The sequence below is a fragment of the Lactuca virosa genome, chromosome 3 (assembly GCF_052849685.1).
Source record: "Lactuca virosa cultivar CGN04683 chromosome 3, Lactuca_virosa_CGN04683_v6, whole genome shotgun sequence".
NCBI classification, from domain to species: Eukaryota; Viridiplantae; Streptophyta; class Magnoliopsida; order Asterales; family Asteraceae; genus Lactuca; species Lactuca virosa.
In genome coordinates, this window is record NC_136428.1 from 79,654,507 (window position 1) to 79,668,090 (window position 13,584).

Genomic DNA, 13,584 nt, shown 5'->3' on the forward strand with positions numbered 1-13,584 from the left:
GATATTGCTAATTAACATATGATATCAATGGGTTACACTAACAACAACTTGATACAATTGATTATTTATTAGAAATTAGTTTTAATAAATATTCAATAAACTCTTATAATTACTTGAAAATTGTTTATTTCATGAAAATATTAATTTTTAATGGCAAGTTACATTATATTTCATACGATATAAATTAATAAGTCATGTACACCATTTTGGAATAGATTTTTTTTTTGTATTTTACATAAATATTAGAGTTTATATTTTATAAACTTGGGTTTTATAAAATATGAAACTACTTTTCTTTTTATATATAAAAGTCGAAAGTTGGAGAGGGAAAGAGAGTGATGGGCCTTTGATTTGTTAAAAGAAAAGTAATGCATGTCTTCAAGTATGGGGAACATTAGACTATAGGTGCATGGGTTCTCTTAAAGGTTTAAGACCCTTTGTGTAAAGACTATGAAAGATCTTGTATGCTCAAGAGTCATATTAAAATGATATTGCTAAATAACATATGATCCTAAGGGTCACACTAACAACAACTTGATACAATTGATTATTTATTAGAAATTGATTTTAATAAATATTCATAAACTTTTATAATAAATTGGGAAAAATATTTATTTCATGGAAATAATATTTTACAATACAAGTAATACGTTATTTCATAAGCTATGAATTAATAAGTCATGTATAATATTTTGGACTTGGAAAGCCTTTTGTCTTTTAGGAAAAGACAAGGTTTATATCTTATAAACTTTGAGTTTATAAAATATAAACTCTGCTTTTCTTTTCTTCATTTTTATGGCCGACCATACTATGGGAAAAAGAGAGCATGGCTTTCTTATTTGTTTAATCAAAATAAGTCAAAGCATGGTGCATGCATGGGGACTAGGTTATCTAAAGTGTTTAATGGTTAAGGACTTTTGGATTAATATTCTACTTTACAGAATGGAGAGTGGATTCATTTTGGTCATTCTTCCTTGTGAAAGCCAACATATTACACTTTATGAGGCTTTCACTCTTTCTTCCTTCCGATATTGTCTAAACTGTAACATGCATGGGTGTGGGGATTCTCTCACTTTTGATCACCTCTTGAAGAACACCTTCTTATTTTGATCTCTTTGGTTCATATTTTGATATGAAATAAAGCTTAAGAGTTATATAAGAGTTTTATACAAAAGAACTAGCATTTTACATCAAATTGAATCATTGTTGGTGTCTCTAAAGTTCCACGTACTTCATCAACTTCCAAGCATCCCAATAGGACCCAAAGAACTACAAAGGTTGTTATTTCTTCATCTCTTCTATGGTTGATGATTTAATATTTTTATAACTTGCAAGATGATCATTGGTGTGTGTAAATTGGTTTATGTTATTTTCGAAAATCAAGTCTTCTGTTTGGCAAATTTTCTAGTTTATGAAACTATTTTTGAAATAAACTCAACAATTGGTATCAGAGCCACCTTGCAAGTTTGATTAGATTTTATGATTTTTGGAAATCTTAGTTTTTGGAGAATATGGATAACTTGTTTTTGTATAAAAATAAGTTCATACATATTTTCTTTGACAGCTTCTTAATTGTTATTTTATGTGACAGAAACTTATATGCATTATTTGTCACTTAAAGGTGTCTTAGAAAAACAAAGGTTGTTTTATGTTTAATTGTTTATATGTAGTTTTGAGTGTATAAACAATCCATGTAAATTTGTGTTGTTGTTGGTTGATTTATTAAAATGGTTTGTAATATTCTTTATTCATAAAGTATGTAATAAAAGGTAGCTAGTTTTTCATCTTTTGTTAATATTTTTTTGTAATAGATTAGTATTAGACTACATTTATTTTATATAAATTGTAACAAGATGAAGAATGTGGCAATTTTGCAGACCTTGGGGGTGCCCATGGTTTTATGACATTTTTATAAAAGTGTAAAACTTTTACAAAAGTTCTATAAAATTGTAACAAAGTAGAATGTCAGTACAAGTGGAAGCTTGAAGGCAACATGAAGAACAACTTTGAGATTTTGGTCCATATGGTCATTTAGGAAAGGACTTGACACATTTACGTTGGCTCATAAAAGTGTCACTAGAACTTGGCTTGTTTTACACTATTATGCTTGTTGTTGTTGTTGTTGTTGTTTTTTGCAAATATTTTGTGTGGTTGATAAATTAGATCTTCACAAACTCAAACTATTTTTTGGACAAAATAAACATCACATGAAGTTTGGTTTTCAATTTACAAAATGAGAACAGAATATATAACAAGTTATAACTTTAAAATAAAAACTCGCCTTTATTAAAACGTTAATAACGGCGAATTTTGAAATTGTAAAATTATAAGTCTAAAATGTTGATTTTATAACTTATTCAAACTCCATAGTATTAATAACAAAAAGAAGTTTTATTAAGTAATAAATAAGGTTCTATATGGCTCAAACTCAAACTTAATATTGGATATTATCACTAAAATTGAACCGCGTGAAAATATAAAACTGGATTTTATATTTGAACCTTAAATGTGATTTTTTCGAAATTCGATACCATGATTAACTAGATACATGAAATTATGATGACATCATATGTTTTTAAAACTAGAATTATAAAAATATATAAACCACTTTCAAACATCAAATCTATGCAATTCATCTTGAAGAACACTCACACATCTCTTGTATGCACTAGTGGGATAAAGGTCACATGATAACCGCTTAGTGTTGTCTTTTGATAACCGGGGTGTCTTCGTGACTTCTATAACCAAGTTATAGACACATGTTTTTCAAATTAGATGATTTGATCAGAAATCTTTTGTGATAAAGGTCACCTTAGCAAGAGAGTTCTGAGGCATAAATAGGATCAAACATGTCTAATTAAATTTGTGTTTAGTGATCTCGTAATCTAGGAATTATATAGTAAGATATAATTGATAATCGATATCTACCGGGTTGGATTCAAATATATGAGATAATGGTCACCTAATCATTTATTTTTTTTACAACTTCGATCCTAGACTTTGATACTTAATGTTTTTGGAAACTAAAAGGATATTAATTATTAAAGAGTTTAAATATTGAAAATACTAAATGAATTTTGTTAAAATTTTGTAGACAAATAATTCATTCTCATTACCAAGATTTGTTATTTTTTTAATTACTTAATGAAACAATAACATTCAATAAATACAACTTCAATGAACAAGTTCTATCTTAAGAAACAATCTCACAAGAGATATAAAATTGTACACACTTCAAGGTCCTAGTGCTAGACAACTTGGTTTGAGCAATTGACCTTAACAAGATAACTAGTAAAGGCATCACTGTGATGATAAAGATGTTTCTAACATCAAACTAGGAATAATTATTCCATACTTCTAGGAAGTCTTGAATAATTATATATATATATATATATATATATATATATATATATATATATATATATATATGATATAACAGGTTAAGAGCTATTACAATAAATACAATGATATATTTTTTTAAACTAGTTCAAGCATTGAAATAGTGAAAGGCTAAAAGAGTAAATTTGTGTGATCTGAGAGACCCATGTTTTATGGACTGAACACCTTTAATCCCAAGAAATCCACTAAGGCCTACATAGATGGATCTTGTCTCTCTTGTGGAGAAACCGGACACTGGAAGAGGATTTGCTCCTCTTGTCTGGAAAGAAAGTCTGGAAGATACTACTACTTTAGGTATTTGCTAGATAGAACTCATATTTTTCATATACACTTAAGTACTTGGTACTTAATGTTGATATAATATTTGTAAATGGCTTACAAATATTTACCGAAGAGTAACCAGCTGAGCGTAATCATGTTGGAACTATACTCTTGGAGTTTAGTTTATTAATTATGCTAGGAATATAATGTACTTGTAATATAAAACAATGTTTGTTATGAAACAATGTATGTTTTAATTTAGCTTGTCTAAATATATGTCTCAGTTATTTTAATTTACAAATGACTGGCTATTTACTTAAATTGTTTTTCATAACGATTACTTTCATATTCGAAAATGATTAAAATTATTTTTATGAGACTAGATCTCCTAATAAGAATTATAAAGTAAATATCAATGTTTTATAAATAACGAGTTCTATATGCAAAGTATTGTTGACTTAAACTTGTTTTAAATCAAACTCATCTTTGACATTGTTATCTTTATTATATAAATTATATTCACATATTCCAACTTCAAAAAAGGGATCCTTGAAGGTGAATAATATAGTTTATTTGACATATGTGAGATCTATTTATATATAAAGGATTGCGAACGATATTTTCACTAAGTAGTAGTCAAAATAAAATATTAAGGGACTATACACTCTGATGTATGGCTTCCTTTCTAATGAATGTCTAAGATTTAGCACAAGATACCAAATCAGCTTTATTAACAACTATAGTAGTTATAATTATATTTTGCATGTTAAAACGTAACTGTAAAGTCTTTGTTTAAGTTTTCATTTATAAAGTTAAGTGTAACATCCATAGAATTCATGAAAAAATTAAACTTTTAAAGCCATTCCGCAAATCATAATTGTTTACAATTTAGTTTTCATAACATGTTTAATATCAGAGTTTTCCCAAAATCATAAATCTAAACACGAGGAGGTGCAGGATCACGCCTTCGCCTTCTCGCGATCATCTGAGGTACTAGAAACATAACCCAAAACTGTAATCCCAAAGCTTAGTGAGTTCCCCCAAAGTACCCACACACAGACAAAGAATACAGGTACAATAATAGCATACTATGGGTCCAATCAACCATCAGGTTGGAATACCCCAGACCCCTCAACCATCGGGTTCGAATGCCAACATACTATGGGTCCAATCAATCATCGGACTGGAATGCCATCATACTATGGGTCCAATCAACCATCGGGTTGGAATACCCCAGGTCCTCAACCATCGGGTTGGAATTTCAACATACTATGGGTCCAATCAACCATCGGGTTGGAATACCTCAGGCCCTCAACCATCGGGTTGGAATTCCAACATACTATGGGTCCAATCATCCTGGGGATGGAATACCCTCGGTCCCATTCAACCATTGGGTTGGTATGTCATGTCCTGTTGGCTTACGCACAAAGTAGTGAAGCCTCAGCTACCGATTGAACATGTGCACATATAACAGATAATCATATAACAGTCTACAACCAGTCAAACAGATCTACAGATAACTAAGCATATCATTATCCTATATGCCAGGATACCGATCTGATAGATCACTACAACACAATAACATATTATCACATAATAGGATATCTAATCCAAAGGGCCAGCCTTGGTACCATTGACCCGTATGTACAGTGAGGAAAACTCACCTCGCAAACTGAACAAAACTAATAAGGTTCGACTCTGAATCTCACCTCTCTAACCGATTCCTATTTAAACCAAGTGGACAATTTCATCAAAATCCTAAAATACCCAAAATACCCTCAAGGTCAAACTTGGTCAAACTCAACTGGTCAAACCCACTAAGTCAATCGAGTCAACCCATCCGAGTCAACTCAATCGAGTTAACTTAACTTAGCCAACCCAGGACGCGTACGCGGGGCGTACTCCTGAGGTACGTTGGGCGTACTCTAACCCTCGTAGTTGACCACCATCGGGGTGGTTGACTTCGTATACAGGGCGTTCTTCTAGGTACGCGGGGAGTACCCTTGCAAACTCCAAACTCAAATAAATGCTTAATGGTTTAATCACTTAAGTCCATATTTCAGATCCAAGGTCCAATCATGCCCTAGAGTCATAAAGTTTCCAACTTTATGACTTTACAAGTCCAAAATGAGCTTAATATAAGGTCTTAATCCATTAAGACCTTCCACAAGTTGCATGGAGTGATTCTAATCAAAAGGACTTCATTTTTATGGCTAAGGACCCTCCTAGGGTCTGAAAGGACAACTCAAAACGTCCAGAACATGCCATGCTCAATATGAGACTTTTGGGACCAAAAAGTGACACAAAAACACTCATAAACAAGATCTAGAACATGCCATACTCAATATGAGACTTTTGGGACCAAAAAGTGACACAGAAACACTCATAAACAAGATCTAGTGAACTACCCATCAAGGTATGAGCTTTATACCTTGAAATGATGGATAATGGAGCAACACTTCTAGATCCAAGATGCTTCTTACCTCCAAGATGAGCTTGGTTCCTTCATTCTTCTTCTAAGTACACAAATACACACTTTAATGCTTGAAATGGCCTCATAAAGTGGTTCTAGGGTTACACTCACGAAACAGAGGATGGAGGTTGTTAAGGTGATGTGAAATGAAGCCATAAGAATGCTTAAATACTAGCCAAACCCTAAAAATTAAAGTTTCCTCATTTAGCGAGTACGCCCCACATACATAGATATACGCCCAGCGTACTAGGACGCAGCCAAGTACGCTAAACGTACACACTAGTACGCATGGCATACTCCTCCCTTCCAGAATTATGAAAATGCCACTAGGGCTCCAATGTATAATTACTTGGACTTAGGGACCAAAACACAATATAATAAAATTAAAGAGGTGAATTAGAAGTACCTGAACATCGGGGTGTTACAATTCTCCCCCCACTTGAAATAGACTTCGTCCTCGAAGTCTGTTGTGGTGAAAAACTCGGGATAATGCTCCCGTATCTCGGCCTCCGGCTCCCAGGTCAACTCGGAGCCCATCCGGTGTTCCCACCGTACCTTCACCAAATGTATTTCCTTGTTTCGCAAAACGTTCATCTTCCTTTCCAGGATGGCCACCGGCTTCTGAACATAGTTCAGGCGCTCGTCGGCCTAAATGTCATCCAAGGAAATCACCGTATCCTCATCCATTACGCATTTTTGCAGCTGTGAAACATGGAAAGTGCTATGAATCTGCTTGAGCTCCTAAGGTAGATCCAACTTGTAAGCAACATTGCTAACCCTGACAATCACCCGAAAAGGCCCAATATACCGGGGACCCAATTTCGCCCTATTCATGAAGCGTATCACACCTTTCTAGGGTGAGACCTTCAGTAATACCATCTCGCCAACCTAAAACTCCAACTCGAATCGGCGTCGGTCGGCATAGCTATTCTACCAACTCTGAGTAGTCTGCAATCACTTCCTGATCTGCTGAATCAGCTATGTGGTCTGGTGGACCACTTCGGTCCATCTTATAACCCTGTGACCAACCTCCCCCCAACAAACTGGGGTACGACATCTTCGCCCATACAAGATCTCGAAAGGTGGAGAACCAATGCTGGAGTGATAACTATTGTTGTAGGAAAACTACGTAAGAGGCAGGTAGGAGTCCTAGCTCCCATCGAAATCGATTGCACAAACCCGCAACATATCCTCAAGGGTCCGTATCATCCGCTCACTTTGGTCACCGGTCTGCGGATGATATGCAGTGCTAAAGTGCAACCTCATGCCCAGTTCCTCATGGAACTTATGCAAGAACCGGGAGGTGAAGCGAACGTTATGGTCTAAAACAATGGAGACCGGAACCCCATGGCGAGAAACGATATCGCGAACATACTCATTGGCCAATTTCTCGGCCGAAGAACTCTCCCGAATGGCCAGGAAGTGGGCACTCTTAGTCAATCGATCCACAATGATCCAAATAGCATCGAAACCCTTTGTCGTCTTCAGCAATTTAGTGATAAAATCCATCAAAATCTGTTCCCATTTCCACATGGGAACCTCCAGAGACTAGAGATCAACCTCAATCTTACGCTGCCTAGCGGCCTCCTGCAACTCCAACAAGTAACCATAACGATGGGTAGATTGTAATGATCTAATTTCAGGTACTCTTCAATATTGGATTTGGTATTAGAAAAATTTTCATTTTTGGTCCCTGATTACGCTGGGCGTACTCCCTTAAGTGGGTCACGGGTGTTGATGGTGTACGCTGGGCATACCCATACGTACGTCGGGCGTACATAAGCAGACCACAAACCTTAATTTTTAGGGTTTTGTCCCTATTTAAATGTCATTGTGGACCTTGAGGCTTCCCCCTCATCAACCTCCTTCTATCTAAAGACTTCCCACGAAACCCTAGCCTTTCCTTGTGTGTTCTTGAGCCTTGGAAGTAAACTTTTGGTATTTTTGTGCATTGGGGAGAAGTAGGAGCTTGGTGAGCAAGCATTGGTTGGAATGGAGCTTGAAGATCTAGAATATTCATCATCATGGCAAGACTCAGAATATATAAAGTTGCAACCTTGTTGATTCATCTCTTAGATCTAGATAGCTTGGAGTTTTTGGCATATTTTGGTCCTTTGAGTTGTTTTTGTGAGTATAAGCTACTCCAAAAGCTTAGGGTGGTAGATCTTAGTGTTTCTAAGGTCCCTTACGCATAAAAATGGTAGCTTTATGGGTTTAACTCAATCATGCAGGTGTTGATATTCATTTCATGAGGATAGAGTGTTAAAATTGGGTTTTGGGGCTTATTAAGCCATGCATAAGCTTAAAGCTTTCAACTTTATGGATTAAGACCTTGTTTTAGAGTAGATCTGAAGTTTGGAATAAAGGGTCTTAAGGTATTAACCATCCAATGAGGATTGGCTCACAGACCAGTACGTCAGTCGTACTTCCATGTGCGCTGCACGTACTAGGTTCGAATCTTGTAATCTGGTCAAGGGTGAGTACGTGGGGAATACGAGTTGGGTATGCTCAGCGTACACCTAACTAGGAGTTTAGAAGGTTGTGCCATTTGGGCTTTGGTTGCTTTTGGGTTGGGTCTTTATTTTTGGTCGATTAAGGGAAAGGGTAAAATGGCCTTTTTAACCTAAGGAGTCGGGTTTAACAAATTAGAATCCCAATTATGGTTTATAACCTAATTATTAATTAGTATATTATTTGATTGATTAGTGTTGGGATTCTCTGGTTCAGCAGCCCAAGCATCTATTTCTTTATCAGCAGATCGAGGTGAGTTTGCTCACTATACTATAGTATACTAGGGTTGTATGTGCTTGTTGTCTTTTTAACTCTTGTTGTATGCATGTATGCATGTTTGTTATATGTATGTGGGATGAAATAGACCTGGTACAGCCTTGAGTTGACATGTGAGTTGAAATAGACTCGGGGGTGAAATAGACCCGGGGTGAAACAGACCCGGTTCAGCCTTGAGCTGACATTTATGTATGCTATGTGGTTTTTTAGGGAACTCACTAAGCTTTGTGCTTATATTTTTCAGTTTATGTTTCGGGTACTTCCGGTTCTAAGGGAAAGAGCTCGGGATGATCGCATTGCACTCACCATGTTTTTCTGCTTTATATGATTCTGATGTACTTTTGGATGATTATTGACATACACTGATTTACCTTATGAATTTTATAAACATGTTTGTTTAATGGTGTTATTAAAACAAAAATGTAATTTTTGGTCATAAATTTTTGGGATGTTACAAGTTGGTATCAGAGCCTTAGTTTGAGGGATTCGGACATAATTTTGGGTGTGTCTGAACTCAAACAGAGGATTTGGTAGATCTTTTTATAAAAAAAGAAATTTTTTATGAAAGGATTTTCTAAGAAAAGAAAAGGGTGTAGTGCATGCAATCGACCGAGCTCAAATAAGTTTTCCTAAAATACCCATACATGTTCTATGTGATATGTTGTGGATTGAGAATTTGTGAATTGCATGCTAGATTAGGGCTAAGGATCTACTTGGGGTTGCATGATAGAATACTAGGAGACATGTTTTTGTACGCCTACTATATGAGCTTGTAGAATTGCATGCTAGTATTGGATTAGTTGCTTGATAGGATGGCCTGCTTAAGTTATGTTTTGATTCGAATTACTCAATGCTCGAATGTTGCTTGCTTTGTGATTTTTGGAGTTCTTATTAATATACGCTAACAGGTAATTGAATGCGTTAAGTTAGATATTATTGGGATTAGATACTTTTCGAAGGTTAGGTTTAATCCTATTTCATAACTCGGAGTCCAACCGTTGTAGTGTGAGACCTTTCAGTCAAATAAGTATCTGGTGTCAATGACATGTAATTGCATTCGTGAGCTAGTTAGATGGTGTTGTAGGGAGTTCCTTCTGTAGCTGATGGAAAAGAGTGGTGGGATGGTAGTCCTAAGAGAACCTAGGAGGTGATTTGGTGCAGTGATCCTTTCTTTGCTAGAGAATGTCTGGACTAATAGGGAAGTAACTTGGAGGATTCAGGGAAATATTTGAGGAAAGTAAAGATTTATGTGGAAGGTAGTATTGGGCCCGTACAACTAGAAGCAGAGGATCCATAGTCGAGTCCAGGGAATTCACGATGATACCAAGGAGCTTGTAGAATGTAGGGTTCCTTGAGTGTGTTCTGATGGTTTGTATGATTTATTTTCAGCATGGTGTTCACTCGAGGAGGTTTTGGTGGTAGTACGGGTGCCAATGATGGTTCTGGTGCTAGCAGTGGTTCGGGTTCTAGCTCTAGGGCTGGACACATAGATGATCAGATGCGAGAGTTCATTTCTTCATAGAATACCCGCAATATTCTTGATCAGACTCCTGTGATCTTCGGTACGATCTAGGAGAGTATCATGGAGGTTCTGGATAAGCGCTTGGGCACTTTTCGTTATGAGATTGTGGAAATTGAGGGAGCTTGCCTTTTGACTTTCTGAGAGTTTCAGGCATGTGGAGATTTAGAGTTCTTCAAGAAGAAGGACCTTATTGCGAGCATGCGTTGGTTAGCAGATATCACAAACGCCTTCCATAGTAGCTTCTTCCCTGAGGGGTCGAAGGTCGAATTTGCATCTTGTCTTCTGAAGGAAAGAGCTCGTGCCTGGTGGGCGGAGGTTGACGTCGCCCTGAGAGGTGAGGTGGTTGAGTCGATGTTTTGGGAGGATATTGTTACGAGGTTTCGATTTGAGTTCGCACCTATGATTGAGGTCCAACAGCTGGCGAGGGAGATTTAGGACCTTCGCCAGACTACTGAGACGGTTGTGGAGATCACTGTCATGTTTCACAAGAAGGCCTTGTTGGTACCGCAGTATGTGGTGGACGAGGAGATGAAGAATGAGAGATATCATGACATGTTGTGGAGCAATATTAAACAATTTATGAACAGATCCAGTTGGAGGACGCTGGATGACATGGTGGCGAGAGGCAAAGAAAAGGAGATTGATCTGGAGATAGAGAAGAAGAGGAAGTTGGATCAGGTTCAGGGTTTAGAGATTTTGGGTAAGAGGCCCAAAGTTTTTTATTCAATTTTGAAGGGAAAGCAGGGTCGGGGCCACTGTGGCAAGTGCGGAAAGACGACTGATGGAGCTTGCAAGGTAGGTGGTTCGGGCTGCTACAAGTGCGACAAGACTGGGCACTTTATCAGGGATTGCATTGTCACCACCAAGGGATTGAGTTTGGTTTCGTTTAATTGCAATCATAGGGGGCATAAAAAGGCCGATTTCCCTAGTCTAGCAGTGACGGGACCAGTTGTAGCACCTGCTCCTACGAGCTTGATGATCACAGATGGCCGCCAGGGCAAGGCAAAGGCGCATGTGGTGAGGAGCAGGGCATTTCAGCTGATAGCCGAGGAGGCTCGTGCAGTACCAGATGTGGTGATAGGTATGTATATTCTCCTTATATCATTATTTATTTTTTTTCCTACTTATATATATATATATATATATATATATATATATATATATATATATATATATATATATATATATATATATATATATATATATATATATATGTTGTTTTTTAGGATTGTTCCTTGTGAACAGTATCTCCGCTCTGGTTTTGTTTGATTTGTGGGCTACTCGATCCTTTGTATCTCTTTCTCTTAGCAAGAGGTTTGTCGATGCTCCAGGGGATATGGATTATCTATTAGAGGTTGATATTGTCGATGATCATCTCGTGCGAGTATCAAGGGTTCATCAGGGATGCACGTTGGAGTTGTTCATCGAGCAGTACCCGATTGATTTGGTTCCTATTCCCGTGCGTAAGAGCAAGGTTACTGTGGGAACGGGTTGGTTGACCCCCAATGGGATTGATTGCAAGCATCAGTTGGTGTGTATTCATACCCTAAGTGAGGGAGAATTGGTGATTTATATAGAGGTTTCTCAGCATGGTTTGTTTCTCTGCTCGGTGGCAAGGGCCAGACGTTATCTTCAGCAGGGTTGTTCAGGTTTTGTGGCTTATGTGATGGGTACCAAGGAGGAAGTTAAGGTGACTGTAAGAGATGTGTCGATTGTTCAGCAATACCCGAACATTTTCACGGAGGATTTATTGGAGTGCCGTCGGAGAGGCAGGTGGAGTTTCGGATTGATTTGGTTCTAGGTGCGGCTCCCACAGCCAAAGCACCTTATCGGTTAGCACCTCTATAGATGCATGGGTTGCCTACACAACTGCAGGAGCTATTAGACAAGGGATTTATTCGTCCAAGTAGTTAACCATGGGGAGCGTCGATCTTGTTTCCGAAGAAAAATGATGGGTCGCATCAGATGTGTATCGATTACCGGAAGCTGAATAAGCTAACGGTGAAGAACCATTATCTACTCCCGAGGATCGACGATTTATTTGACCAGCTTCACGGCGCACCTTGGTTTTCCAATATTGGTATGCGTTTAGGTTATCATCAGATGAGGTTCTGAGAGTAGGATATGCAGAAGACGGCCTTATGAACTCGTTACAGTCATTACAAGTTTGTAGAGATACCCTGCGGGCTCAGCAATGCTCTAGCAACGTTAATGGATCTCATGAACCGCATATGCAGGCCTATGATGGATCGGTCTGTGATTTTGTTTATTGATGACATCCTGTCTTCTCTAAGACTCAGGAGCATCATAAGGAACATCTGAGAGAGGTATCAGTGACTTTAAAAAAGGAAAATATGTGTGCAAAGTTTTCTAAGTGTGAGTTTTGGTTGCGTGAGGTGCAGTTTCTGGGGCACCTTGTCAACCAGAACGGTATCCTGGTCGATCCGGCCAAGGTTGAGGCCAGTGATGAGGTGGGAGGTTCCGAGGTCTCCATCATAGATTCGGAGTTTTCTTGGGTTGGCAGGATACTATTGGATATTTATTTAGGATTTCTCCTAGATAGTTGTTCCTTTGACCCGATTGACGAAGAAGACCGTCACCTTTCGTTGGAGGCCTGAGCAGCAGGCAGCTTTTGAGACTCTGAGACAGAGGTTGTGTGAGGCATCGATCTTGACCCTGCCTGAGGGTGTTGAGGACTTTTTGGTTTACTATGATGCATCGATCACGAGTTTGGGGGCAGTCTTAATGAAGCGGAGTGATGTGATTGCATACGCATCGAGGTAGCTGAAGCCTCATGTGGCGAACTACCCTACGCATGATTTGGACTTGGGGCTGTGGTTTTCACCCTTAAGATTTGGTGATATTATCTCTATGGAGTCCGCTATAGCATTTACACGGATCACAAGAGTTTGAGGTACCTGATGAATCATCCGAATCTAAACATGCGGCAGCGTAGGTGGTTGGATGTGGTGAAGGATTATGATTGTGAGATCCTTTACCACCCAGGGAAGGCCAATGTAGTGGCTGATGCTCTCAACCACAAGACAGTTACCGCCCTGATCAGGGGCATGTGTCTGAGGATGAACGTGGTTGCTCTGCTTCTGGAGTGGATTCGGGAAGCACAGGTTGAGGCTATGAAGGA

General features: G+C 37.9%; 1 protein-coding gene across 1 annotated transcript; it reads left to right on the forward strand.

Annotated features, from left to right (window-relative positions):
• Positions 1–11,054: 11,054 nt before the first annotated feature.
• On the forward strand, positions 11,055–12,243 carry LOC145163713 (uncharacterized). The gene is made up of 2 exons (XM_079082505.1): positions 11,055–11,523; positions 11,669–12,243. The coding sequence occupies exons 1-2, from the start codon at positions 11,055–11,057 to the stop codon at positions 12,241–12,243; spliced, it is 1,044 nt and encodes a 347-aa protein (XP_078938631.1).
• Positions 12,244–13,584: the final 1,341 nt, after the last annotated feature.

Coding starts and splice junctions, on each gene's coding strand:
- LOC145163713 (XM_079082505.1), top strand. CDS start 11,055: ATGGTGGCGAGAGGCAAAGAAAAGGAGATTGATCTGGAGATAGAGAAG. Junction 11,524..11,668: donor AGTACCAGATGTGGTGATAG/GTATGTATATTC, acceptor GTTGTTTTTTAG/GATTGTTCCTTGTGAACAGT.